A 26,706-nucleotide genomic window follows, 5' to 3' on the forward strand; every position below is an offset into this window, starting at 1 on the left:
ATTCAGCCCTTTCTGGAATGCTCAAAGTAACTGGTTCAAATGAGTATCATGGTTTGAGGTGGGATTTCAACTCCAAGTCTTGCTGGATCCTAGGATGACATTCTAACTGTGGTTGCCAACAGTTTGGATCTCTGGGCACATTTACAAATCGAGGAAACTACTGTGGACACCTCACATATGCCATAACTAAGCATGCACCACAAACTTTTCTAGGTTGGGGGGAACCTTAGGCCCAGGGACCAAATATGGCTCTTCAGGCATCTCAGTATGGCCCTTGGACTTCACCTCAGGCCACATGGCCACACTAGCCATACCCTCTTTCCTCAGGCCACATCAAAAGTTCAAAGGTAAAATTTATGTTTGTCCCTCCTCCCACCTTTGCCTCTGGCCTCACATGTGCTCTTGCAAGATTCCCTATCCTTGACTTGTGCTACAACACAATGATTATTTGAAGCCCCATCTTAGCAGGGGGAGGGGACCTCACAGATGCATTCTCTATTATGCAACGCCACATCTATTGTTTGTGGTCTTGTTCTGCATCTTTTGTATCAAAAGTGTGTGGGTTGTTGTTGTTTTTTGGTAATGTCAGGCAGATACTTTCCTTAGTCTCCTTCTTCTGCTCCTGGAAGGGTTTATAGCAATATAGCAGTGACTTTAGGAGCAATATGAGTGGCAAAATTGTGCTTTAAAATATGCAGGAAAGAGAAAAAAAGGTGTGGAGACTGAAAATAAGAAAGTTTCTTGAAGCTGAGTCTGTTTAGCAATTTTTGCAAAACATAAAGCAAAAGAGAGAGAGGAGCAGAACCTGTGGTATTAGCTTTTTTATAAAATGTAATCTCCCTCCTCCCTGTCCGATTTATTACTTCCTCACGTAAGAGATGAACATCTGGCGAAATCACTTAAGCAAACATTTTTCAGTCTGCGCTGTATGCTAACGTTGAGAAAAGGAGGACTAAAATATTTAGCTGTTTCCCTCTCTCTTTTGGGGGATGGCCATATTAATATACTGTACTGGAGTTCTCACTCATGTTTCTCCACTCCCAGTGGAGCTAGGGAATGCCGACATGTTTCTAGTCTGGCAGTAGGCCCTGCGACACACATGTAACCATCTCCACCTTATTTATTTATTTAAATATGTATAGGCCACATTTTCATAAAAAAATATGGCAAATCAGTATACAGTATACAAAATTACAGTAAGAGAAATAAAAAATGTCTGTAAAACCATTACATTGCAAAGGACTGAATAGAACAGTTCTTAGAAGACATCTAAATGGGGGCTGGAACATGATGGAATAAGGGTCACCAACATGATGCTCAAAAAGTCTCCATAGATATTCCCTCTACTCCTTTTCTGTTTGTTCTGGCTCAGCCACTTCTACACCCCCCAATAGAAGCCATTTTGTGTTGTTGTTGATTAAATTTGTATACCTCCCATCATCCATAGATGTCAGGTTAATTCACAGCATAAAAATACAAGATAAAAACACAAAATACATAATGAAAGCAAGAAGAAAACAAAACAATACACACTTCTCCCACCCCTCCCCACAGCAACCATTTTGTGACTTGGTGCCCACAGTATTTTCTGAAAGTTCCAAATGTGCCCCCCGGCCCAAAAAAGTTGGTGGCCTTTGTATAAAACATGACTAATTAAAACAGTCCAATCCAACACAATTAACATACAACCATCTAAATTAATCTTTTAAAAACAGCCAAAATCAACCACTGAAAGCCCATTTTATTTAATTTTTTAAATAAGTGTTTTAGTTTCCATTTAAAAGGCAGCAACAAGGTAACTGGCTGAATCTCAACTGGGTGAGTTTTCTAGAGTTGTGGAGCCACCACAAAGAAGTGTGTGTGCTAGACTCACAGCTAGGGTAAAGTTTAGTCACTGTCAAAGCTCAGGCAGATGTGTGTGTGTGTGTGTGTGTGTGTGTGTGTGTGTTTGTGTGTGTGTGTGTGTGTATGTTTGTGTGTGTTTGTTTGTGTGTGTTCTCTTTAGAGCAGGCATGGCCAAACTCAGCCTGCTTGCAGAGGGTTTTGGAAATTTAGGCTGAGGGCTATAAGCTGTTCAAAGCTGGTTCAGTGCATTGCAGATCAAGGCTAGCACTTTTGATTTCCAGTAAACAACTGATTCCTTCTCCTTTTTCCTTTTCTCATATGGAAGTGAGGTGAGGAATATGGAAGTGTGTGGGTGGGGAAAGATTGCTGGCTGTTGATGTAGTTTTGTCTGTGATATGATTTATATTTGAGGGAGGGAGGCAATGGGAAGGTATACAGTGGTAATCCGGTTACAAACTTAATTTGTTCTGGAGGTCCGTTTGTAACCCGAAACCATTCTTAACCTGAGGTACCACTTTAGCTAATGGCGCTTCCTGTTGCTGCCGCGCCGCCACCGCGCGACTTCCGCTCGCATCCTGGGACAAAGTTCGCAACCGGGAGCATCTACTTCCGGGTTAGCGGAGCTCGTAACCCAAAGCATTCGTAAGGAGGGCGGTATGTAGCACGAGGTTCCACTGTATGGGGGAAAGACTGTAACTCAGTGGTAGAGCACTTGCTTTGCATGCAGAAGGCCCCAGCATCTCCATGTGGGGCTGAGAGGGAACCCTGTCTTGGAGAGCCACTGCCAGCCAGTGCAGACATTACTGAGCTAGATGGATCAAAGGTCTTACTTCAGGAGAAGGCATTTTCCTATGTTCCTAGACAACAGTAAGACAGAAGCTAGGACACTGTTAGTAAAGTAAGGCCTCAACCTATGCTCATTGAAGTTGTACGTATTCAGTTTTATGCGCTTGGCAAGCAAGCAAGCAAGCAAATGAATGAATGAACAAATAAATAAATAAATAGAAAGGGAGCAAGTGTCCAGAAAAAAGACTTTGGCTATCTCACCTGCTGATGAACCTAATGTGTTTTGACTGGACACAGTTTGGGCTTTAGGCATGATACCTGGAACGTAACCCCTGCATAAGTTGCGGGCTTACTGTGTGCAAAACAGCAGCAACAAAAGTAACAACTCAGACTGGTTACGTCGCTTGATGTACAAAAAGGTCTCCGAGTGACTTGCGATGTGTTTCAGAGCATCAGCATAGGTAAAAAATACTTTATAAATGAAGCCCACAAAGCAGCCCCTCCCCAATAACAGCAGCCAAAAGCTTGGATGGCACAACTTCCAGCAAGCAACAACGTAGTCCAACATATAGATAACTGGGGCAGTTGGAGCAGGATCACAGTTATATGCGCCTACTATCAGGCTCCTGCAATAATTCCAGCCACCTCATTGTGGACCAACTGACGTTTCCAAACTGTTGAAGAGAGCAAAGCATTACACATGGGCAGGAACCCTTCCATGGTATATACCAATGCAGCCTTCAGATGTTGTCAGACTCCAACTCTCATCGGTTCCAGCCAGCCAGGGATGATGAAAGTTGAAGTCAAGCATGATTTGGAGGGCCACAAGTTTCCCTTGCCTGGTGTAGTGGAACACCATGCTCACAATTACCCCTTTTTTGAGAGAGAGAAAGGTTGGCAGAGTTCTCTTCCAGGATGGTATTCTTGGGGAGAGAGTCACTTGTCCAGGAGCAAACAAACCTTTCAAAAAAAGAAAATCACACTGGTGGCAGCTGTCAGTCCTGTTCTCTGCAGCATTAAGCAGAGGAGTGACAATTTCCATGCTCCTTCCACTTGGCTCTGGAATATATCTGCAGTCTTCTGTGTTATGAAGTCTGTATTATTCCTGGAAGCAAAAAGGAAACTTGCAGACTGCCCCCTCCCCCGCCCACTGGTCCCTTTGTGAGCAGGAAGTATAGGGGGAAAGGGTCTAATTGCCTTTCAGCTGTTTTATAAAATATACTACAAGGTTTCCCCCCATTGTAGGGATTTGTGCTCTTCTCTTTCTCGTCTGGCCCAAGGAGATGGCAAGATGTCAGCCTAACAGAAGTTGGCGGCTTCTCATTTGTGTTTGCAGATTTTTCTTTCTGGCTCTGGGAATACAGAGGACTTCATGTCATATGTAACTGTGAAGGGGGAGGGGGAGGAGGCCGGATGTCCTGGACTGTTTTGGTAGAGGCCTTAAAAATAGCCTTGGGTTTTTCACTTTCACTTCGTAAGTTTAAATCTCAACTTGTGTAAAAATGCAGCAGCTCAGGGAACAGGCAGCTGGAACACGTGACAGCAATATTGTACAACTTGCACTGGCTTCTGGGCATAATTTATAGTAATGGTTCCAACCTTTAAAGATCTAAACTTGGGGGTGGAGAAGTGGGGATCCCTCTGATGTTGCAAGACCATGACTCCCAACATTCCTGACCATTGGCCATGCAGGCTAATGGGAGTTGGAGTCCAACATCTGGAGGGAGTCTGGGGGCCACAGTCCCCCCACCCCTTTCTTAAGCAATGTAGAACTGGTGAGTGGAAGAGATCAGGCACCAATCCTTGAGTGATAATCCGAAGCACATCTCGGCTTGAAAGTAAACGTAGAATCATAACGCTGAATAAGCCCCAGGAAATGCTGAATTGGCTCCTGGAGCTCCCCTGGTCCAAGGATAGGGAACCTGTGGCCCTCCACATATTGCTGGACTATGACTCCCATTATCTTTGACCATAGGCTCTCATGGTTGGTGGGCATTGCAGTCCAATGGCATCTGGAAGGCCACTGGTTTCCCATTCCTGATCTAGATCAACTCTGTGCTCAATAGCCATGATGGATAGGGCTGAAGGGAGAAAAAAGAACATCTCTGCTGGTATAGAATCACAGAATTATAGAGTTAGAAGGGATCCTGAGGGCCATCTAGTCCAACTCCCTGCAATGCAGGAATCTGCATTGGAATCAGTATCATTTTTGCTACTTTTGCTATCCAGTATTGTTTTGCCTTGATCCTGACCTCTTCATGGTCACATTTTCCTTCTTCCCCAGATGTGGACATTCTTCAGAGACTGGGCTTGGTGGGTCCGAGGCTGCCTGGCTCCTCATCACGCTCTGTTCCTCAGGGATTCATCCCCTTCAAGTCAGGGGTCATCTTCACCCAGCGAGCACGCATTGAGGTGCCCGTCAGCAGGGTTATTCCCGCCAAGCTTGGCACGGACTTGGCTTTAGTGTTGAGTTTGTGCTCCCATCGAGTCAACAGTGCTTTTTTATTCACTGTCAAGAGCAAAAAGAAAAAGCTGCAGCTAGGGGTGCAGTTCATCCCCGGGAAGGTCATAGTCTACGTAGGTCACAAACGCTCTGTTTATTTTGATTATAACATCCATGACGGACAATGGCACAATTTGGCCATCAACATCCAAGGCCAGGTGGTGACCTTGTTTACTTATTGTGGGAAGCAAAGCGTGCATGCAGATTTGCACCATAAAAAGGATGAGGCTTTGGATCCAGAGGGGTCATTCCTCTTAGGGAAGCTCAACCAGCACTCAGTACAGTTTGAAGGTGCCCTTTGCCAGTTTGATATTTATCCTTCTGCCAAGGCAGCTCATAATTACTGTAAGTACCTGAAAAAGCAATGCAGGCATGCAGATACCTACCGGCCAAATCTTCCGCCTCTTGTCCCGCTACTTCCCAATGACCCAAGAGCTTCTGAAATGACTCCCTTGCAAACGGAACGTCTTCTGGGCTTGAAGAATCTGACCACTGTGATTCCTCCATCACCACTCTTCAAGTCCACCCCTCCTCAGAGGAACAGGAAGTTGATGGCAACACCCACCACCACCGTTGTGCCATTGAAGCTGCCAGCTCTGCGGCCGACTGTCAAAGCCACCAAGACCATTGTGGCATCCTCTCCTACTTTGCCCAACACTGAAGCACAGGTACCAGTCCACGTGTTCCACCAAGCCACCACGGAAGGCCATTGGCTCTCCAGAGTTGCTCTCCGGACAACCACCATTGCCCTCAGGGTGCCTCATGCCACTTCCAGTTTTGGTTCAGAGAAATCTCGTTTGCCCACCAGGAAGAATGTTTTACCTGCCTTCCCCTACTCAACCACAAGCCCCACTGCAGGGACAAAAAAGAAGGAGGTGGGCAAAGTGACCAAAAAGATGACTAGCCAAACTCAAACCATCAGGTCTCCAGCAGCAAACACCACAAAGCCAATGATGGAGAAGATAATGAATCCTCCTGGCAATTTCCACCCTGTGACCCCGAAGCACAAGCCCAGGAGTGTAACCAAGAGCCCTGCACCAAAGAAAACGACTCTGCTGGCACTGAAGACGCCAGATCTGACCATCACTACTGTCCCAGATGCCAAACCGATTCAAGGAGCTCATTATCCTGTCCTCAGAGCAAGTGTGCAGAATGTTAATTTTGCAACCCCGGCTGCCACAGATGGGTATCAGCTGTTTGACCCTATTGGGCCCACTCTCTTTCCATTTGTTGTGGGGCTTCCTGGACTGAAAGGAGACCTTGGTCCTCCGGTAAGTCAAAGATGTTTTGCTTTTTTATGTGATTTGTCTGAGGAAGCACCACACCTCAGAGGCAGGGCTTGTGCTTTGCATGCAAAAGGACTCCAGGTAGGACTTGGAATGGCTGCTTTCTAAAACCCTGGAGAGCTGTTGCTGGCTAGTGTAGTCAGTATGTAACTAGATGAATCATTGGGTCTGACTTGGCAGAAGACAGCTCTCTGTATTCTCATTTAAACCAGCTCTTTATTCAGCACCATGAGGGCTAGAACCTTAGTTTATTGCTAGGGGAAGGGCTGTAGCTCAGGGGTAGTGTGTCCACCTTGCTTTTCTTCTGCACAGCCCTGCCTTGTCCGTGTGCTCTGTTCTGGGCTTAACAAAATGAACCATGCTTCTGTTTCTGTAACTGACAAGCCATTATCATTATTCTTCTAATAACGACGACAACAGCAGCAACCCTCCCTAAAATAGCTGCAGTTGTGAGGAATTTCACACATCCCAGGTTTTAGTATGGCAGAAATCAATGGCTTTTCCAAGACCTTCCCGGCTGCCTGTGATGTTCTAGTGCCAAGGTTCTGTCTAGGAGAGGCTGGAGGATCCTCTGGATGGAAGAGGGTCAATGAGACAATCCACCCCCCATAAGAGAGATCCTAGATCTGAAACAGGGATTGGGAGCTTTGTCCGAGAGGCTAAATATTACCCCCCCATCTCTTTGCCTGGTCCCTAAGACTCTCCTTGGGCACCTCCCTCATGGGCCTGCTTTGCACCCTGTGTGAGTGCCTTGCTGGAATGTCTTCTTGAATTCTGATCATGCCCCTTCCTTATCTGGATGGAGGATAGAGGGGAGTGCATGCAGAAACTGGTGTACTGTATGAAGGTAAAATTCACATTTGTTGCTCTGTCCACCTTTGACCTGTGACATGAAGGTTGCTTAGTCAGGAGTGTGGCCCCTGGGCTGAAAAGTGTTCCCTGCTCTTGATTGAGAAGCTAGTGTGACGTGGTGGTTAATAGCATGATCCACAGAGGGATTTTGTACAAGCTGGCTGATAAGTTTAGCAGTATTGAGAAGAAACTTTGCTGGACTTTTTGTGAGCAGAGCAAGGAGCATTTCTACAACTGTGGGTAGTAAGTGTCCAAGTGTCTGGGGCGGAGTAGGAGACGCTTGCAAAGAGGCAGAGGTGGAAGGGTTCTGGGAGGTCCTCTAGTCCAACCTTTGGCGTGATGGAAGGAATCCAGAGCTAGTGCATCCCCAAGAGCAGGGGTCAGCAAACATTTTCAGCAGGGGGCCGGTCCACTGTCCCTCAGACCTTGTGGGGGGCCGGACTATATTTTGAAAAAAAAAAGGGGGGGAAAGAACGCATTTCTTTTTTTTAAATAATATTTATTAGTTTCAAAGAATTACAAAAATATGAGTAAAGAAAAAAAACCAGAAAATACAAAATACAAATACAAATACAAATAAAAACAATTAAAAACAATTAAAAACAAATTGATCCTTCCATATCTTATCTTTCATTTGCTTGTTTCCCTGACCTCCTCACACCTCCCTTTTTTGTATTCTAATTCAGTTAATTGTTTCAAATCCTTTCTGTTTTTACTTTTATCTTAATAATTTATCTTAATATATTGTATCTTTACATTCTCACCTATTCATAATCCAATTTTACTTAATTCTGTAGCATTACTGCTATAACCACCTATCTTCATTCCAGCATCCTTCTAACATTCCTTAATTTTACAATGTTTCTGTAAATAGTCTTTAAATTTCTTCCATTCTTCTTCTACCGACTCTTCTCCCTGGTCTCGGATTCTGCCAGTCATTTCCCCCAGTTCCATGTAGTCCATCAACTTCATCTGCCATTCTTCCTGGGTGGGTAAATCTTGTGTCTTCGGGAAAGAACGCATTTCTTTGCCCCACAAATAACCCAGAGATGCATTTTAAATAAAAGCACACATTCTACTCATGAAAAAACACCAGGCAGGCCCCACAAATACCTCAGAGATGCATTTTAAATAAAAGCACACATTCTACTCACGTAATAACACGCTGATTCCCGGACCTTCTGTGGGCTGGATTTAGAAGGCGATTAGGCCAGATCTGGCCCCCTGGGCCTTAGTTTGCCTGCCCATGCCCAAGAGGCTGCGCTCATCCAGCTACAACTTGAAGACCTCCAGTGAGGGGAGAGTTTATCACCCCCTCTAGCTAAATGGTCTGGCTGTCGAACTGCTTTTACCGTCAACATGTTTCAACCAACTTTCAGTTCAAAACCACAAGATCTAGCTGCCCTATAGAGCAGCAGATATTTGCCTATATCTATGCGATCTTGTGATGGGGAAGAATGTCAGCACTGGAGCTAAGATGGTCTCATACTTTGTGAGCTGCAAGCAGCCACCTTCCCCTTTGGTTATTTTTCAGGGTTGGGGATGGTCTTTGGACAGGCATGGAGTGTTGGCTTTACTTAATGGCTTTACTTACATGCTTGGCATGCAGAAGGCACCAGGTTCAATTTCTGGCATCTCCCGGTAGGACTAGGAATATCACCTCCCTAAAACTTTGGAGAATCATTGCCAGTCAATGTAGTCACTAGCTAGATCTTTTTTATATATAATTTATATATATATATAATTTACTATGACACAGCCCCTGTCCTCAGGACCACAATCTTGAAAGGCATAACACAAAAGGAAAAAGCAATGGGGAGGGGAGAGGAAAACAAGCAAATGCTTCCTTGTAAAAAAAAAAAAAAGTACTTCCACTTAGTGAAGGTCAGTTCTGGCCTGCTTCAACCTGGAACTGCAGGCAAAACAATGTATATTGGGATGCTCCCTTGGGCTGTGCTAGACGACCAGGACTTGACCATTGGCCTATGAATCACAGATGGCTTTTTTTGAAATGAATTGTGGTGATTTCTCCATAAGTTGTGGAAAGTTCAGAGAGAGGGGGGAGCAGTATAGCCCCTGCCAGCAGATCGTAAAATGAGCCCAGTGGTGAGGAAAAGGTTATAGCTGTGTTCAAGTGGCCTCCTTGACCTTTGCAGTGACTAATTTTGAGGGACCCCTCCCCCCCCCCCCGTGGTACTTTGTTGGATGTGCCCAGAATAGAGATCGAGATGACATATTGAGAAATGTAACTTCTTAACATTTATGGAGCCAGACAAGCAAGTTTTTAGAGCACAGATGCTGATAATAAATAGCTGTGAGGTTGAGTAACTGCTTCAGCATTGTCTTCATTCTCTTGGGCAGGCATTTTTGTTGAGGCCACGCTCCCTGCAGCCTAAGTCTCCTCTCCTCACTCTTTTTATTTCCTATCTCAGCTTGCCCACCTCTCTTCTGTTAAGTAAATTGCAGGCCCAGAATTTGCATTCTTGAAACTGCTGGGCTTCACTGTTGTTGTTCTATGTTTTTGAAAAGGGTGGTTGGCAAAACCAGCGGTGTGTGGCAGAGGAGATCATAGTGATTGAGATGGGCAGTGGCTTAGAAAAGGGTGGCCAAATGTGCAAAGAGGAGCATGTCCTTTGCAAACAGAAGGTCCTAGGCTCAGTCCCCAGCATCTCCAGGTAGGACTGGGAGAAAACCCTGCCTAAAACTCCGGAGAGCCACCAGCAGTCAGTGTTGACAATAGGGGGCAAGGTAGACCCAATGGTCTGACTCAGGATAATGTAGCCTCTGGACTGTCTTCATGGATAGTGCATTGCAGCAGCCCCAAAGAGAGGTTGTCAGATCAATAAAGCCAAGCTATCCCAATCCAGTAATGGGCACAGCTAGTGAACTAGTCAGAAGTGGACAGAGACCCTCTTTGCCACTGAAATCACCTTTGCCTCAAGCAACAGCTTGGGACTGAGGAGTACCCTATAAGCTTTTCCATCAATAGTTAACACAACTCCATCCATGACAAGCCCCCTTCCTCATTCCTGGACCTAGAAACTGCTTGTCTATAGAGCCTTCCCCTCTTACCAGGATACAGCCTGAGTTTACATTCAGCCCATTACCACCTCTGAGCAATGGTTCAGATATGATGGGAAGACAGAGCTTGCTTTCATCTGCATGTTGGTGGCACCACCCTTCAAATCTGTGATGGATACCTCCTATTGGTTTTGTTTAGATATTAAATAAAATAGGAAATAAGATAGAACCCTGCAGGACCCCACAGTATAAATGCCACAAGGCCAAGCAGGAGTCCCTCCTCCTACATGCTACACTCTGCGGGTAGGATTGAAGCAGGTAAATTTATAAAAAAGAGTTGGTGTGCAAGGCCAAGAATCTGCTGGATATTTTGATCAGAACCACTATCCTTTCTGCAGCTTGCTGCTCTGCTCAAAATACCCTAGCTTTCAAGACCTCCTTCCTCTCCATCCTGGACCCTCCCTAGGCAACACCAAGCTCTCTCTGTTTCTGAGGCTTATGAGGCATTCCTTCAAGCCAAAGTAACCTCTCACTTCCCTCAAAGTCAGTGAACTAATCACCAGCATTCTATGACTCTTAAAATGAATGAATGAATGAATGAATGAATGAATGAATGAATCTTTATTTGTGTCAGTCATTGGCCATAGCAATAAAACAACAATACAATGTACAAAGAATAGAAATAAAAAGTCAATTATATAAAATACACTTTAGGGTTTTGAATCAATAGTCAAATAGTGGATCTTATTCTGATTGCCCCAGCTAAAAACCTTTCATCCTTTGCTGTCACCTGCTCATCTTGATCTGCCAAGAGAAAGGACACTGTGGCAGTGGTTGGGCAACCTGGAATGGATAATAAAAGAGGGGTGATAATCTCATTCCTCAAGTCTTTATAAAGATTGCAAGCCAGAAGGGCATGCGCCACCGATTCGGAATTTCCATCTCCTCAGGGACATAAGCATTTTTCGTGTGGAATCTGTTGGAAATGTCCCTTGAGTACAGCCGAGGGCAATACATTCAATCTTGCAAGAGTAAAAGCGTGTCTATATTTTAGAATTGCTAGGTTACGCAGATAGGGTGCCAGAGAGTCGAAATGGGAAAGTAGAAATAGTCATACCAAGGGCAAAATTTCCTTATTGTGGCCAAGTTGTTTTGACGCTCAATATCATTTAGGTGCTGACAAATCAGACGGTTTGCTTTACTGAAACCCAAAGTAAGTAGCTGTTGTGGTGATAAACCACAAGAGTGGAGTTTTTGATAGACAATTTTAGTTCAGGCGCTCTTGTGACAATCTTGCAGCACTAGGGATATTGGACCGGGGGTGGGGGGTGGGGAATTGAGTTTAGGCAAAGCCAATAGTTAAGTGTCCTACGCCAGATCCGTAATTCTACCAAGGGAAGATTAGCCTCTAGATGCAATGATGTGTTTGGGACACAGGGTGGTACAGAGAAAATTTGGCTTAAGAACTTTGATTGGACAGCTTCTGTAGCTCCAAGGTGAGTGCCTGTCCAAATCTGAGCCCCATATAATAATTGTGCTAGGGGTTTAGCTTGGAACACTTCCAGGACTGATGGTATATGTTTAACACTTTTTCTGTGGGAAAAGTGGGTCAGAATTTTGGTGCTTTGGGATGCTTTTTCTTTTGCACATTTCTGGTGTGCTCCCCATGACCCCGTAGACTGGAAAATAAGGCCAATGTTTGTGAGAATTCTGTAACATTGCAGCAGCTCAGCCGAGGCCTACAGGGCTACAGGAATACTTAGCAGGTGATAGGCAGCCAGTATGTATGTATGTATGTATGTATGTATGTATGTATGTATGTTGTATATATGTGCTGCATCAAGGATCTTTAGGGTGGTTCCTTTAGAGTGGGTGGATTATTGGTTTCCTTCCTGCTCTGTGGTACCCATACTCAAATGATTAGAAAAGTAGAATCTGTTTTGGAAAAGCACATCTCCCAGAGACAGAGTAAATCTTAGAATGATTTGTTGGAAAGAGTCCAGTGGTACCTCGAGTTACAAACGCTTCAGGTTACAAACTCCGCTAACCTGGAAGAGTTACCTCGAGTTGAGAACTTTGCCCCAGGATGAGAACGGAAATTGTGTGCCAGTGGCGCAGGGGCAGCATGAGGTCCCATTAGCGAAAGCACGCCTCAAGTTATGAACAGTTTTGAATTAAGAACGGACCTCCGGAATGAATTAAGTTCGTAACTAGAGGTACCACTGTAATCTTTTGCCACAAAGGGAAACAATGAAGTGTGTGTGTGTGTGTGTGTGTGTAAAATATATTAAAACAGCTTTTCCTGGCACTGCCTTCAGCTTTGAAGTTATCAAGGCAGGTTTCTGTTCTGAGGTCTGGAAGCAGAAAAGAGAGAGTACCACTGCGTCTGGCAATTTCCTCTTTCCCCTCTTCAATTCCTTTCCTCTTGCTCTTTTTCGGATGGCGTTTAGGGCTTGCAAACTTCCCCCACTTTTGAATTGCACATGCTCTTCTGCCATGAGGCAATTTGGTCACACATGCTCTTTGCTTTGGAGTAAACTATCCTCAGAATGATGCCTTATTTGAATATAGGGTTGTGAGGCAGTTTCAGTTTGTTGATACCTGACTACTTGAAGGCTTCTCTCTTAAAAAGTCACTAGTCCTTGTGGCTGTAGGGAACAACTTGAAAGCATCTCCCATGTCTTACTGCAGGGGTTCCCAAGGTGTGGCTCACACACCACTAATGGTCTATAACTGTGCTTCCCAACGTGGGGTACACGCCCCAAGGGGGGCAATTTGATCTTTAAGGGGGGCAGTTCGAGAATGAGTTATACCAAGTTAATGGCCTTTTAGACTTCCTTCATGTGAATAGGGGGGACATGGGTGGCGCTGTGGGTTAAACCACAGAGCTTAGGACTTGCTGATCAGAAGGTTGGCGGTTCGAATCCCCGCAACGGGGTGAACTCAGGTTGCTCGGTCCCTGCTCCTGCCAACCTAGCAGTTCGAAAGCACGTCAAAGTGCAAGTAGATAAATAGGTACCGCTCTGGCGGGAAGGTAAACAGCATTTCCGTGCGCTGCTCTGGTTCGCCAGAAGCGGCTTAGTCATGCTGGCCACATGACCCGGAAACTGTACGCCGGCTCCCTCGGACAGTAAAGTGAGATGAGAGCCACAACCCCAGAGTTGGCCACGACTGGGCCTAATGGTCAGGGTCATGTGAATAGGAGTTCACTTTTTGAATAATAAGAATTATATGTTACATGGGGGGGGGGGCACCAGGATTTTAGAGGTGCTTAGGTGGGGCATGCCAAAAAAAGGTTGGGAACCACTGGTCTATAAGCTGGCCCATCGCATTGAATCTGCAGAGCAGTGTGTGTATGTGTGAGAGAGGAAGGGTGTGTGTGTCTGTGTGAAGAGTGGCAGGCGCAGAGTTTGCTCCATTGTTCTTAGAACCTGGTTTCCAATTGAAAAGCAGAGTGGAAGTGATGTAGGCTTTGCCTTCCTCAAAGGAGTGGGGTTGCCGCTGGTGGCAAGATGGGGGTAAGATCCCAAGTAGGGAAAAGAGACTGACAAGGCACTTGAAAGAAGTGAAAAGTCAATACATGGGATCGAAGAAAGGAATGCAGTATTTCTTAATTACTTTATTGTATTTAATTTGAGTTCCTTATAACTTTAAACAAACAAACAAACAAAAAACCACTTTAGCATCTAGCGTAGAACACTGCAGTTGCTAAATGTGACGTCATTCTGCATAGCTTTCATTTCTGCAAATGCCATGCAGTATCTGTTCCACATTTGCAGGGAGTCATCCCTTTAGTGTGGCAGCACCTGCAGTTTGGAACGTCCCACCTGTTGACATTAGGCAGGTGCCATCCTTGACTTGCTGAAAGCTTTTCTGTTTTGGCGGGTCTATCCAGACACATGATTTGGTTATTAAAGTTGCTTCAGGTATTTTATTGTTCTTGTTTTTAGATGTTTATAATAGCTTAAAATATTTTAAATATGTTTTCATTTAATTTTTAATGTATTTTTATTACTGAAGAATTTGCTGTCATGGGCTCCTGTGGGAAGAAGGATGGAGTATAAGTTTAATAAATAAATAAATTAAAATAACAGACAGAAAAATCATTACGACTCTCAGCAATTTTCAGGTAGTGTTCCCAATAAAACTCTTCCATTGTACTTATCCTGATAATATCAAACCCACGTGGTTGAGTGCTAGTTACTTAGAATGTGAGAGAGGGCCACCCCTAAACAAGGTTGTGGCTTTCACAATCTTGGGGAACTCCCTCAGTATAGAAGTTTGAAAATTAGTTTTTTTAAAACAGCAGCAACAGCAGCAGCAGCAGCAACAACAACCCCAAACTACCTAGCAGAAACCTGTGAGCTTTTAGCAGTGGATCTCAGACTTTTTTCTCTGGACCACACTTTCAGAATAAAATTTTGCCCCACACTACACCAATTTTTTTATTGGTAATAAATGCATGGGGGGGGGGAGGGGGAGAAAACTCCTAGCAGTGCTTGATTTATAGCATAGAACACAACTAGTTTATAATATGAGGACAGGACATCCAGAAAGTATAAAAGTATGTAGCTAGATAAGAACCATAATAATTCCCAAAATATAATATTGTCCTTGTATCCACACTTGCCATCCTCTCCTGCCACACTCTTTGAGAACCACTGACCTATAGAATATTGATGGCAGCGTAGCCTGGGGGGTGGTGGTGGTTATGGATGTCTAAAGAAGCCAGAAATCAGGCAGACTGTGTGAGTCTTGCCAATTAATTTTTTAGTTGACAGCAGTTGAGAGATGGATTGCTGGGATATGAGTTGAAAGCACCCCCCCACACACACAAAAGGAAAATTGAGGGCAAAAAAGAAAAGGAATAAGAACATGGATCAGGTTGGGGGGGGCTCTAGTGTTGTTCTCAAAGTGTCCAACCAGATTCCCCAATGGGAAATCTGCAAGCAAGACCTTAGCAGAAGAGCATCCTCGCTGGTTGTGATTCCCTGCAACTGGCATTCAGAGCTGTATTTTCTCTGAAAGTGGAGGGAGAACATAGCCATTGTGGCTAGTTTTCCTGTTGGCAAGCATCTGTCTCAAGAGACAACGGAGTCTGCCTCTGGGGGTGAAGTCAAACCACAGCAGAAGTAACCTCCCTGAGTCGCAAGCCTGGCCAGTATAAATGGAGATCCTGATCAGCCCAGATGACAATATCCCTGCCCCCTTGATCTAGCTAATGCGGTCCAAAGGAAAACAGCAATACGTTTGGCACCAGCTTGGCTGTAAGAGTAGCTAGAAGGAAGTGTACAAGGTGCCATCCAACCATCTTAAGCACTGAATTATCTGTTCAAGCCCCTGAGAGCTTATAGGCAGTATCAGAGAAGAGATAGTTGGCGGGGGAATACACATTGCAAGTTTCAAAAACTACTCCCTTATTCAGGGAGGCTTCAGAACCACATAACCCCCTAACTCCAGCATATTCTGTATACTAGGGGCTGGGGAACCTGTTGTCAGTACGCCTTCCAACCAATGCACAGCGACTGGGCTCAATAACTGGTTCTGCCCCGACTGGGCTAGGCGACTGGAGCACTTTCAGAGACCTTCCAATCCTGGAAAACAGGTCCCAGTGCCCTGGACCCACGACTGTGCATTCTGAGCACCAGACTCATGCAGAGTATAAATAACGCGGAAGCTAGATGAGAAGCATAACTCCTTTTTATTTCTAATAGCTACTACAAACTAACGAACTATTGGCTTGCATGAGTGTTACAGCTCCCACTCAGCCGTCTAGTCACTCCATAGATAAGACTGTCTCCCCACACAGAGTCAGTCAGTCAGTCAGTCAGTCAGGAGTGGAAGAGTAAAAGAGCAGTTTCTGCCCCCTCCTTTCTCAAAACATCAGATCAGGAGATTCTTGCAATGGGAAGGGTGAAAATATCAACACCCATGCTCTCCAGATATTGAACCACAACTGCCATCATCCGGACCTTGACCTGATTGAGGTCCTGCTGATCGAGATGATGGGAGCTGGAGTCAAATGGGGTGGGCATTCAGCACCTTTGTGGGCACCAGGGAAAGACCCCAGGCACTGCAGGTGCCACATAGCTGGCCCAGGATCTATGTTAAAACATTTATTTCAATTGCTGTTTTGGCATGACCAATTATATATATATTTTTAAAGCAAAGTTCCCTGCCTGTTTTATTTAACTTAACTTTGGAAGCTTAGTTGGCCTCTACTGCGATGCTCAGCTTTAAGTGGGGTGCATTAGGATTTTTGATGCTTAGTGTCTTGATGGGTGTACATCTTAGGAATTTTTCTCTATACTCTTTTTATTGTAACTTTTTTGCTTTTATTTTTACTTGCTTGCATTTTATCTTGTGAAGTCACTTTGGGACCTTTTGTGTGTGTCTATACTGTAAAGCGACTAACAAGTGGAAGCATAAAAATAATTCGTTTTAGTGCAATTTCAGGGAGATTTCCAAACTTTGCCATTCTTGGAAGTAGACCCTTACTCTAAGCATGTTGCATATTACCATTAGTTTTTTTTAAAATAAGCTACCGCTGGGAATCTGTTCAAGGTGTGGTGTGTGTGTGTGTATAGTAAAAGAAATAAATAAAGATGTAGTCAGCTGCTGCTGTGTACCATGTGGAATTCCAGGCTGACCCTGGTAGAATTAGCATTCTTGTCTCTTGAATTATCTGGTAGTATTGCCTCCCTCCCTCCCTCTCTCCCTCCCTCAATTAGGATGAGGCCTTTGGATCATGCAGTGTAATTACGTAACAACTTCTATATTTGGTTGTTTTGTTTTTATTTTCAATTTAAAAAATACTAATTATATTGTGGCTATTTGTGCAGTTGCATAATCACATTATGAACGGAGCTGCGACTGAACATAATGGCCAGTTGAACTCATGCGGTGCATTGCTTGGCATGAAGGCAGTTGTTTCTGTTGGGGGTTGTGCATAGATACACAAGTGGAAGTGATGGATGTTCTGGCCTCACAGTGAGGAAGCTCATCCTAGTTAGCCCTACTCAGGTGTTTGAAAACACATGGTGGGGAACATGAGGGGGGGGGCCTCACATGGCAGCCCCTGCTCCCCACAACCCCAGCTCTTCTGCTGAGCAGAAGGTAACCGCCATCTCCACCTCATGACCAAGGGGACAGTGAGTGGAGGGGACTCAGAAGCTTATGCGTGCCAGGGGGAAATCTCGAAGAGTTCCATGGTGCCCATGGGTGCCACATTGGCAACTGCTGGTGTAAGAGCCCGGTTGTCAGCCAGCCACACAACTGTCACTTCCCTGGGACCTATCCAGGGTGCTGAAGGACCTGTCTTTCACCATTGTTGTTGCTTGATTTGGATTCCTGACCTGCCAAGTTGCTGCTACAGCCATCTCTGCCTCTTGTTGTTGTTTAGTCGTTTAGTCGTGTCCGACTCTTTGTGACCCCATGGACCAGAGCATGCCAGGCCCTCCTGTCTTCCACTGCCTCCCACAGTTTGGTCAAACTCATGCTGGTAGCTTTGAGAACACTATCCAACCATCTCGTCTTCTGTCGTCCCCTTCTCCTTGTGCCCTCCATCTTTCCCAGCATCAGGGTCTTTTCCAGGGAGTCTTCTCTTCTCATGAGGTGGCCAAAGTATTGGAGCCTCAGCTTCCAGTGAGCACTCAGGGCTGATTTCCTTAAGAATGGATAGGTTTGATCTTCTTGCAGTCTAGGGGACTCTCAGGAGTCTCCTCCAGCACCATAATTCAAAAGCATCAATTCTTTGGCGATCAGCCTTCTTTATGGTCCAGCTTTCACTTCCATACATCACTACTGGGAAAACCATAGCTTTTACTATACAGACCTTTGTGCCTCTTTGTGCCTCTGCCTCTTAGTCCCTTTCTTTTACCGTCAGCTCAGCTTGCTCCCCCAGACTCTGCAGTGGGACCATCGTTGCTATATGGAAGGTCGAGTTGGCCTTCCCAAAGTGCAGGGCCTTTTTTGGGGGGGGGGAGCTGTGCCTTCCAGTAGTAAGCTCATGTGGTTCCCTTTGACCTTTATGGCGGTGGTGACTTATACCCAGCAGGACTGATAGGAGGAAGAAAGGCAAGAAGGCCCAACAGTTGGTGCAACCAGACCCAATCACAGACCACTCACTGGGGTGGTTGTAAATAGGCAGGCAGGCAGAGGCAGACTAGCTTAGGGCATACTGTGGTTTGTAGGGCAGTGCCCCATTCAGTCTGATGGACCAGCCTCTGCTGCCTTCAGAACCAAGGCCTTTTTTGCCATGTTTTCAGAAGTTGAGTTATCTGGCATCCTTTATTTTGGTTTTTACTGTTGGATTTCCTTTTGATGTAGTCCTGGTTTCTTATCACACAATGATACAATCAGCTGAGACTAGCTTGTTGCAGTTTAAATTTTGTATACCACTTTATAAATTTTCATTGAAAGGTAGCATAGAAGTTTCATAAACTAATTATGATCTGTGCCTCTTTTTTTTAAAAAAAAAGATTCTTAAAGGGGTATTGTGCGCTGCATATATACAAACTCATTAAAAAAATTCACAGCACCTTTTGCTTTCTACAGTTTAGTGGTGCAGCTTCAGTTTGGTGCCTTTTCATGATGTACCATAAAACTCCACTCAGTTTAGCATCCAACTATGATGGTGAAATCCATTTAAAACTCAGCCCTCTCTCAGCTAGTCAACACCGTCTTCCCTACCCACCCCTTGTGACTGGGAAGAGTAGATTTCTACACAACAAATCTTTAACAATTGCCAAGTTGGACTAGGATGTGTAAATGGTTCCAAAGACCTAGGGGCCACCACAGAGTAGGTAGGTCCTGTTCCATATGCCCAGAGGCTAGCACAGACACATGGGAATGCTATTGGCAATTGAGCAAGCTTTTTGAAGAGTGGAAATTGCTGGGTTTGGAGATGGGCTTGGACTCTTGACTTCAGCTCCCCAGGAAGTTGACACCTGCCCCTCCCTAGCCGACACAGATCTCTCTCTCTCTACCTCTTTGCTGTGGGCTGCAGAGTTGCAAAAACCAGGTCTTTATTTAAGCCCTTCAGAAACGATACCACAAGTGAATATATACAACATGTGATTGTATGACTATATGAGGCGATGATGACTGTTTTGGAAGCATATGTAGTTTCCGAGCAGAGGATTTTCTTCTGTATATATTGAGAGCTTCTGGATGCATGTGTAGCTGTCTAGCTTGGGTCCTGTTCAGTTTCGAACAAGAAAAAAAACGTGTTGTAAGTAAGGCACATTCGGAGAAAAGGGCACGTATCTAGGTTCCAGACCTTGCATTTTGGCAATTCAAAGTGGCTTTCTGTGTTCTTATTGGAGCAGGGGGTGAGCGTGCATGCTCAAAGCTTTGTGTGAAGCTCAGTTTGATCCTTTTTGACTAATATAATCTCCCCTTCTCTCCTTGTGAGGCTGATAAAAAGACAGCATTGAGGAAAGAAACAGAAGCAAAGTAACCTAAGGCTGCAATCCTAACCCTGCGTAGTAGCTGGGAGTAAGACCCATAGGATGCTGCCTAATATTGAATCAGACTATTGGTTCATCTAGCTCCTGTCTACATTTACTAGCAGCAGCTCTCCAGGGTATCAGGCAGGAGTCTTCCATCAGTCCTATCTGGAGATGCTCGCGCAAAGCAGCCACAAAACAAATCCTAGTCCCATCTTCTTTCATAGTTATTCCAGTATCCAGACTATGATACTTTTGTGCTTTGTGTGACCTAAGTCAGGGGCAGGGAGGCTCCACAGAGGCTGAATGTGGCCTCCTAGACCTGACTGTGTGGCCTTTGGGACTCTTCCCCAGGCCACATCCCCTCTGCCCAAGCCGCATCATTCCCCAGCCCTGCTTTTGAGTACTTTTGCCTGCCTGGAATGGGCTTTTCAACTGTGATAGCACCACCTGCTTTCCTGGATAGGGAGGTGTGTGTGTGTGTTAAGACATTTGTGTGACTGGAATGCAGCCTCCTATCCAAAGGTAAAAGGTAATCTTTCCCCCCACCCCCTTTGCCTCGGGCTCCTCCCACCACTGCCATTCATACACATGTGCGCGCGCGCGCACACACACACACACACACACACACACACAACATGTTGCCCATCAAGGTTTCTCTGCCCCATTTCCCTGCTTTTCAGCCACCATGAGATGGATGAGGCTGCAGCTTTGGAAGTATCTGAAGAATCCCAGTTTTGGTCTTATGCTGAGTGAGTGCTTTCCTTTCCTGGAAAGAGTGTAAGAGCAGCTGCACAGAGCTGAATTGTGGGATCCTTGGCAGCTGTCCCAGCTATGCCCTCTTGTTAATTTTGGCCCCAGATACACCTGCTGTCTTGCTGGAGTTGCATCTGCATTTGGAGCCGAGGTCTACTTTTGGTAAAAGCTGTGCAGTCTCCAGAGCTCTTGAGAAGTCAGAGCCAGCTTCCAAGCATTCTTGAGCCTTCTGGTCTCTCTCACTCCCCCTTTCTCTCATACAAAGAGGAGGGCAGGGGGGTGGAAAACCCCAAACTCATCATTTATAACAAGCTACTTAAACATAAATCCTTAAGGAGACATCTTGGTTTATTCTGAAATATAGCTGGGTATGCTGGAAAGGCTTAATTGGAAGAATGCAACAGTTTCACTGAAACATCCTTAAAGCCTCAGGTAGGAGTGCTTTTTTATATATAAAAAAACTACCCCAACACCTTTGGAGCAGTTTGGGGAAGGGGCATGGCTCTGAGGGAGATTGCCTGCTTTGCATAAAGAGGCCCCCAATTTCAGTTCCTGAAATTTCAGTCAACAGAACCTCCCAGAGCTGTCCTGTTTGAGGTATGTGGTCAAACAATGGGGAAAGGCTGTTGCATCCATGACCTCTGGCTTGTGCGCTTCCCAGAAGTATTTTGCTGGCCACTGCAGGAAGCAGGATGCTGAACTTGTTGGACCCAACTTGGTGTGATGCAGGAGTGAACCTCTTAAGGTTCTTTTGAAAGGCAGTGTGGTGTTGTGCTTAGAGAGTTGGACGAGAGCCAGAAAAACTAGGGTTCAAATCCCTGCTCAGCCAATAAGCTCACTGGGTGACTTCAGGCCAGCTGCTATTTAGCCTGACTTACCTCTCAGGTTTGTTTTGACTATAAAGTAGGGAAGAAAAGAACCACTTACATCACCTTGAGCTCCTTGGAAGAATGGTGGTATTTAAATGTAAGGCTGAATGAATGAATGCATAAGGAAATGTTGACTACACCCAAGGCTTTTTTTCATTGCAACTCCACCAGGGGTGAGGAACCTCAGATTCTGGCACTGTCCAGACTTCTGTGGCCCTCCTTGAGCTTCTTTTTACCTGGCTGGAATGTGTCATTGAGCTCTGATCATGCCTCTTGCTTCCCTCAATGGAGGATAGCAAGTATTACAGAGCAAACCAGTCACTAAATCACACAGTTCAAACCTGGAGTTAACTCTTTCTTAGCAAAACATGATCTCCACAGACTTGGCTGAGTTTCAGGCCTAAAGAGCACAGCAGCTCATGCACTGTAGACTCTATCCATAAAACCAGTTGCAGAGACTGCAAGTCCCCACTTCCCCATATACATCTATGTCTCCTCCTCTCCAGGGCTTCTTGTAAGCAATCAGAGACTGTGCCTGCTTGCAGTCCGTTACTGCTCCACCCATTTCAGCCCTCTCCTGGTTCTGGGAGATGGGAGGAGGGGAGCTTGTTGCAGCAGGAGGGTGAGATACCAATGGCTCTTCATCAGCTTGACCCATCTTTGCCTCATGACCTCCCTCCTCTCACTTACCTGCTTCAGCTTCTGCCTCCGATTCTGGACTGCTCGCTGCCACAGCCTCTTCCTTCTTTTGACACCTATCCTGTTACCTCCACCCAGTCTTCTCCCTCATCTTCCTGTGACCACTCATTGTCTTCCCACCATCAATCCCTGGGTTAGGAGCCTTTTTCCCTTGGGAGTTCCCCAGCTGGTTCCTCCCACCACCCCTCCTTGTCCAACCAATCGGTGTCAGCAATGCTGTGTGAGGGCGTGTGGAAACTAGCCTACCATACAAAGGCAAAATCCACACGTTTCTCTTTTTGCTTTTGCCTCCGGTCCCACCCACTGCTGCCACGTGGCCCTCAGGCATAGGAGCCAACTCCTGGGGGCTGAGGTCCTTTTGCTCCCCCCAAAAAAAAATATTTGAGGGCATTGCCATTCAAACGGTGTGTGTGTGCTGAGCCTTCTGATCAGTTATGTGCGGCAGTGCAGTGCTTACCTGCCGCCCCTCCCCCCCAGTATTTTATGGAAGTTGGCACTCCTGCCCTTAGGAGGTTGCCCAGAAGGGAATGCAGTTCTCTGGCCGGAAAAGTCCCTCCATTCCTGCCCTAAGTGAATGTTTAGTTAGTTGGTTTCAGCACATCAGGCTTACTGCACACAACTTAAAGGAATTCAAAGCAATTTGTGAGGAAGGTGGAATACAGATCTGCATAATCCATTGGAACATACAAATATACTAAAAGTGCTACTCGAAAGTCACTCGATTAAGAATACTCACCCCGCACTCAGGAACTAATGCCAGAAATGGCTGCTAAAAGACAGGCCATGAATATACGAAGTGCCACAGAAAATAATGAAAGTTGAAATGTGTTCTCTTTTTTCTTTTCTTTTCAGGGCCTCCCAGGTCTGCCCGGTTTACCAGGACCGCCTGGCAAGCGAGGCCCACGGGTAAGTAAAGCACAGGGGGAAATGTGGGTGAATTTGCAGTGAGCCCCCCAAGTCAAAAGGCTGCCACATTTTCTAGCTGCAGGACACCTTTTGCTGTACAGCAAGGCTGAGGAACTCATGCACTCAGCACTCACCTGTGGCTCCTAGAAGCTGTCAACATGTGACAGCGGCCACACCCTGGGAATGGCTTCAGGTGGCTGGCTAAAGCAGGTGAGGGTAGCCGATGGGTCTCTGACCCATGGGGAATTAGGGACTTTCCATGCATGCAAAGACAGGCTCTGGTGGATTGAGTTGATGAGACCAATAGTGGGTCCAACGTTCAAGAGAGCGGTTTCTGCATGTGCTGTAGAGGGAAGTGAGGGGCAAATGGGACTCATCAGCCTGGGAAGGTAGCCCCTATGGGAGAGGGAGGAAAACTCTGATCCTAAACCTGCACTGCCTTGCAGGATATCTTTGGGAGAAGAAAAGCTAAGGCGTAATTCCCACACAAATCCAATGTGGAGTCCCTAAGATGGTTAAATGGTGCCCCATACATATCCTTCCAGCAACTCCTGCAGCCCCTTGGACCACAATAGCAAGGCCAAGAGAGGAGCCTTGTCGTCTGGGCAGCCCAGGACCTCCATACACACTTCCCAGGCTTGTGGCCCATGGGAGGTCACTTCAGTGCTGCAGCCCTTTTACTTCACTCATGGAGGTGCACTTCATTCTCTCTCATGACTGACGCATGGTGCCTTGAATGTATGGTGTGAACAAATGTGGCTCCTGTCCTACCTGGAGATGCCATTGGGCATTGAGCCTGGAGCCTTTTGCATGTGAGGCAGATGCTGTCATTGACCTAGGGCAGCTTAACTGTGAGAGGGAAGACTCAAGCTGTGGGTTGACAGGAAGCCGGCTTTGACTATTCCCCAGAGGGTGTGGAGAGTGAAGCCCGCTCCCTTTTGTCAAGTGTCCCTTTCCTGCACACTGGAAGGCTTTTCTTGAGGGGCCAAAGCGGGTGGGGGTGGAGAGGTAGGGAAGGAAAGAAAGTTTTTAAAGAAACGGTTTGTTTGGCTTCCCTTCAAATATGTAGCTCCTACTTCGGCAAACCAAAGGTCAGGGTGGAATCTATAGGTCAAGAGGAGAAAAGCTGCCATTTGTTTCCCCTCTACCCCGCCTCTGCTTCCCACTCGCTCTATCCATCCCCAAAAATTCACAAACATGAGCTGTGCAAACGAGCATCTGGACACTTCTTGACTAAGAATCCAGAATGTGGCAGAGAAGGCAAATTGCACCCACTTAACATTTCTATCTTTTTTCATTTTATTTTTTAAAAGAAGACCCTGAACCAACAAACTATTTTTAAAAAGAGGATGGGTGTGTGAAGGGGGTGCTTCTGAGGGAGGGGGGTCGTTTACTGCAGCTACTGGCAGTGCTGCAACCGTTCTCCGGCTGGTGCTTTCTGGGTTTCCCAAAGAAGCAGACTCCCTCCCCCACCTCATGTGAATGGCATTCCATCCAGATTACGAGACCCACTACCTTTGGGAACTCCCCTTCTCCCTCCCTCTGCCCCACTCTTTTTGAGAGAGCACATTGCAGGATTGTTCTCTGGGTTTTGCTGCTGCTGCTGGTCCTCTGGCATAAAATGGCATCCCAAGGAGGAAACTTTCCATGGAATCTCAGAGACCATGAATGGGAGGTATTTTTCTGCCTTGGCTTGTTCTGCTGATGAGGAGGGTCAATGTGTGTGTGTGTGTGCGTGCGTGCATGCGCATATGGGTTAGATATATACACATACACACTTCAGACCCCTCTGCAACTCATCCCAGCCACATCCCCAACTTGCTTTACATCCTTGTTGCAGATGTTTTTTTGCCCTTGAACTCCGGACAAATTCTTGAAGGTTTCCTTGATAATGCTTCTTGCTTGGCTAGTTGGATGGAGGGTGGGGTGGGTGGGCTATGTCAGTGTGTTGTGCAGCAGTATAGTTCACATCCGTTGCTCTGGCCACATTTCCCTCTGGACCCTGCCTGCTATGGGTTTGTGGCCCCCAGAAGATTGCTGAAAAAGTTTCCACACCCATGATTTCTCTTTGTGTGTGTGTTTGTGTAACATTCACTTCAAACTAACTTGCCCCTCCCCACCATTATGTATATGCATAATGGTGCTTAGAATTTCCAGTCTATTCAGGATATCCAGGCTATTCAGGATGTTTTAAACCAGTGAAGGGTGAACTGGTGTGTATTCCGCAGGGGCAGCCAGTGTTGCCATCAGCTCCAATCCATGTAGTCACTGGTGGATAGAGTTGCTGTCCTAAGACCCAGAGGGCTGCAACTGCCCCATCTGTGCAGCAGGTGCTGTGTGAAGCTTTGATGTAGGACCCATAGCTTGGATCCTGTTTGACCAGGATGTTACCCATAGATGAGTCTTTGCCATTTAGGTGTCTGTGCACAAACACTTATTACAGGACCATTGTGAAGAAATCACTTGAAGATCAAAAGCAGCTATGCAAGTACTATTTGAGTCCTTTTTCACAGCCCCCCTTTTCATGTTTGGAATCAACAATTCCCCATGCTCCCAAGGCTCCTTAGCCTTCCACAATTGTGTGAGAAGCAAAAATTCAGTAGGCAAGCTCCCACACCCTCTTTCATTATAGTGTCTGCAGGCAGGGGAAAGTTTCTCCTGCTAGATTTCTGCTTGGTGTGCATCTGCTCAAGGTGCAGGCCTAGTAAGAGAGGTGGCGGCCATGGCCTGTGTCAACAGCTGCTGGGTCTGTTGCTTGCTGCATTTGGTGAACCTCTGAGCTGCAGGTGGCAGCTTCTCAGGGAAGTGCCTTCAGGCACTGACTCTGCCCAAAATAGGATCTCCTCTGGACAGAAAGGGTGTAAGAGCACTTCCTGTGCTGCTTGAGCCTTTCTTGAGCAACAAAGGCTCAGAGCTCTGGTTTGCCCTTCCGTCTGGATGTGATCCTTGGTTCTGGCTTTTTATTCACCCTACAGCTTTTGGTTCCTTGATCCTGGATCACCTCAAACTGTTCCCTGTGGCCCAGTCCTGTCAGCCTATGGCTTGAGCTACCCTGTAGGAACCATTTTCAGCCCTCCCAGGCAACTTTATGGGAGTGGGTGGCACCACGTGCTAATGGTGGGCAGGGACAGAAGCAAAAGTGGGTGGGGCAACAGAGGTTAATTTTATCTTCTGTGCAAGCAAGAAGCATTGATCAGAGTTCAAAGAGACATTTTAGTCATGCCAAAGCACTCAATGAAAGAGCAAAACAGAGCTTGTGAGGCTTGCTTGTTACTTTGGCTCAGAGGTTTTCAATCTTTTTGAGTCCACAGCTCCCTTGACAACTGCATTCTTTCTGCAGTACCCCTGTGGGGCTCAGGAGCCCAATTATGCCCCCCCTTGCCTGCAGAGCTGGTAGCCTCTCACCCTTTTTCAAATACCCTCCCTTGTGAAGTGTTCTCTCAGCCTCCTCTCCTCTCCCCTCTCCTCTCCTCGGGAGTCCTCTGGGCAGCTGCAGCTGCCACCCTGGCCTCTGAACTGCCCACCCTGCCCCAAAGAGAGGTGCCTCCTCACACTGCCCCACAGGGGCTTGGGAAGCACCCCCTGGCCAGCCCCAGAGGCACCATTCCCCTGGGGAGCTTGTACCCAGGGCTGCTGCAACAAACAGCTGCACAAGCCTTTGGGAGGTAGAGACATGAAAGGGCATCAGAGGAGGGAGGGAAGGAAAGAGGAACAGAGGACAGTGTTCCTCACGG

At 46.2% G+C, this 26,706-nt stretch overlaps 1 protein-coding gene across 4 annotated transcripts in view; it reads left to right on the forward strand.

Annotated features, from left to right (window-relative positions):
• COL27A1 (collagen type XXVII alpha 1 chain) overlaps positions 1–26,706 on the forward strand; it is a 245,466-nt gene that overhangs the window by 15,888 nt on the left and 202,872 nt on the right. For 3 of the 4 annotated variants that reach the window (XM_083721577.1, XM_083721578.1, XM_083721579.1), the window contains exons 3-4: positions 4,916–6,405; positions 22,919–22,972. In XM_083721577.1, coding sequence (XP_083577703.1) covers positions 4,916–6,405; positions 22,919–22,972 — 1,544 coding nt within the window. Of the gene's footprint in view, positions 1–20; positions 348–4,915; positions 6,406–22,918; positions 22,973–26,706 lie in introns of those variants that run through there. The other variant, XM_083721580.1, reaches the window with a different exon arrangement.

Source organism: Podarcis gaigeae (genome assembly GCF_964106915.1).
Source record: "Podarcis gaigeae genome assembly, chromosome: Z".
Lineage (NCBI taxonomy): Eukaryota > Metazoa > Chordata > Lepidosauria > Squamata > Lacertidae > Podarcis > Podarcis gaigeae.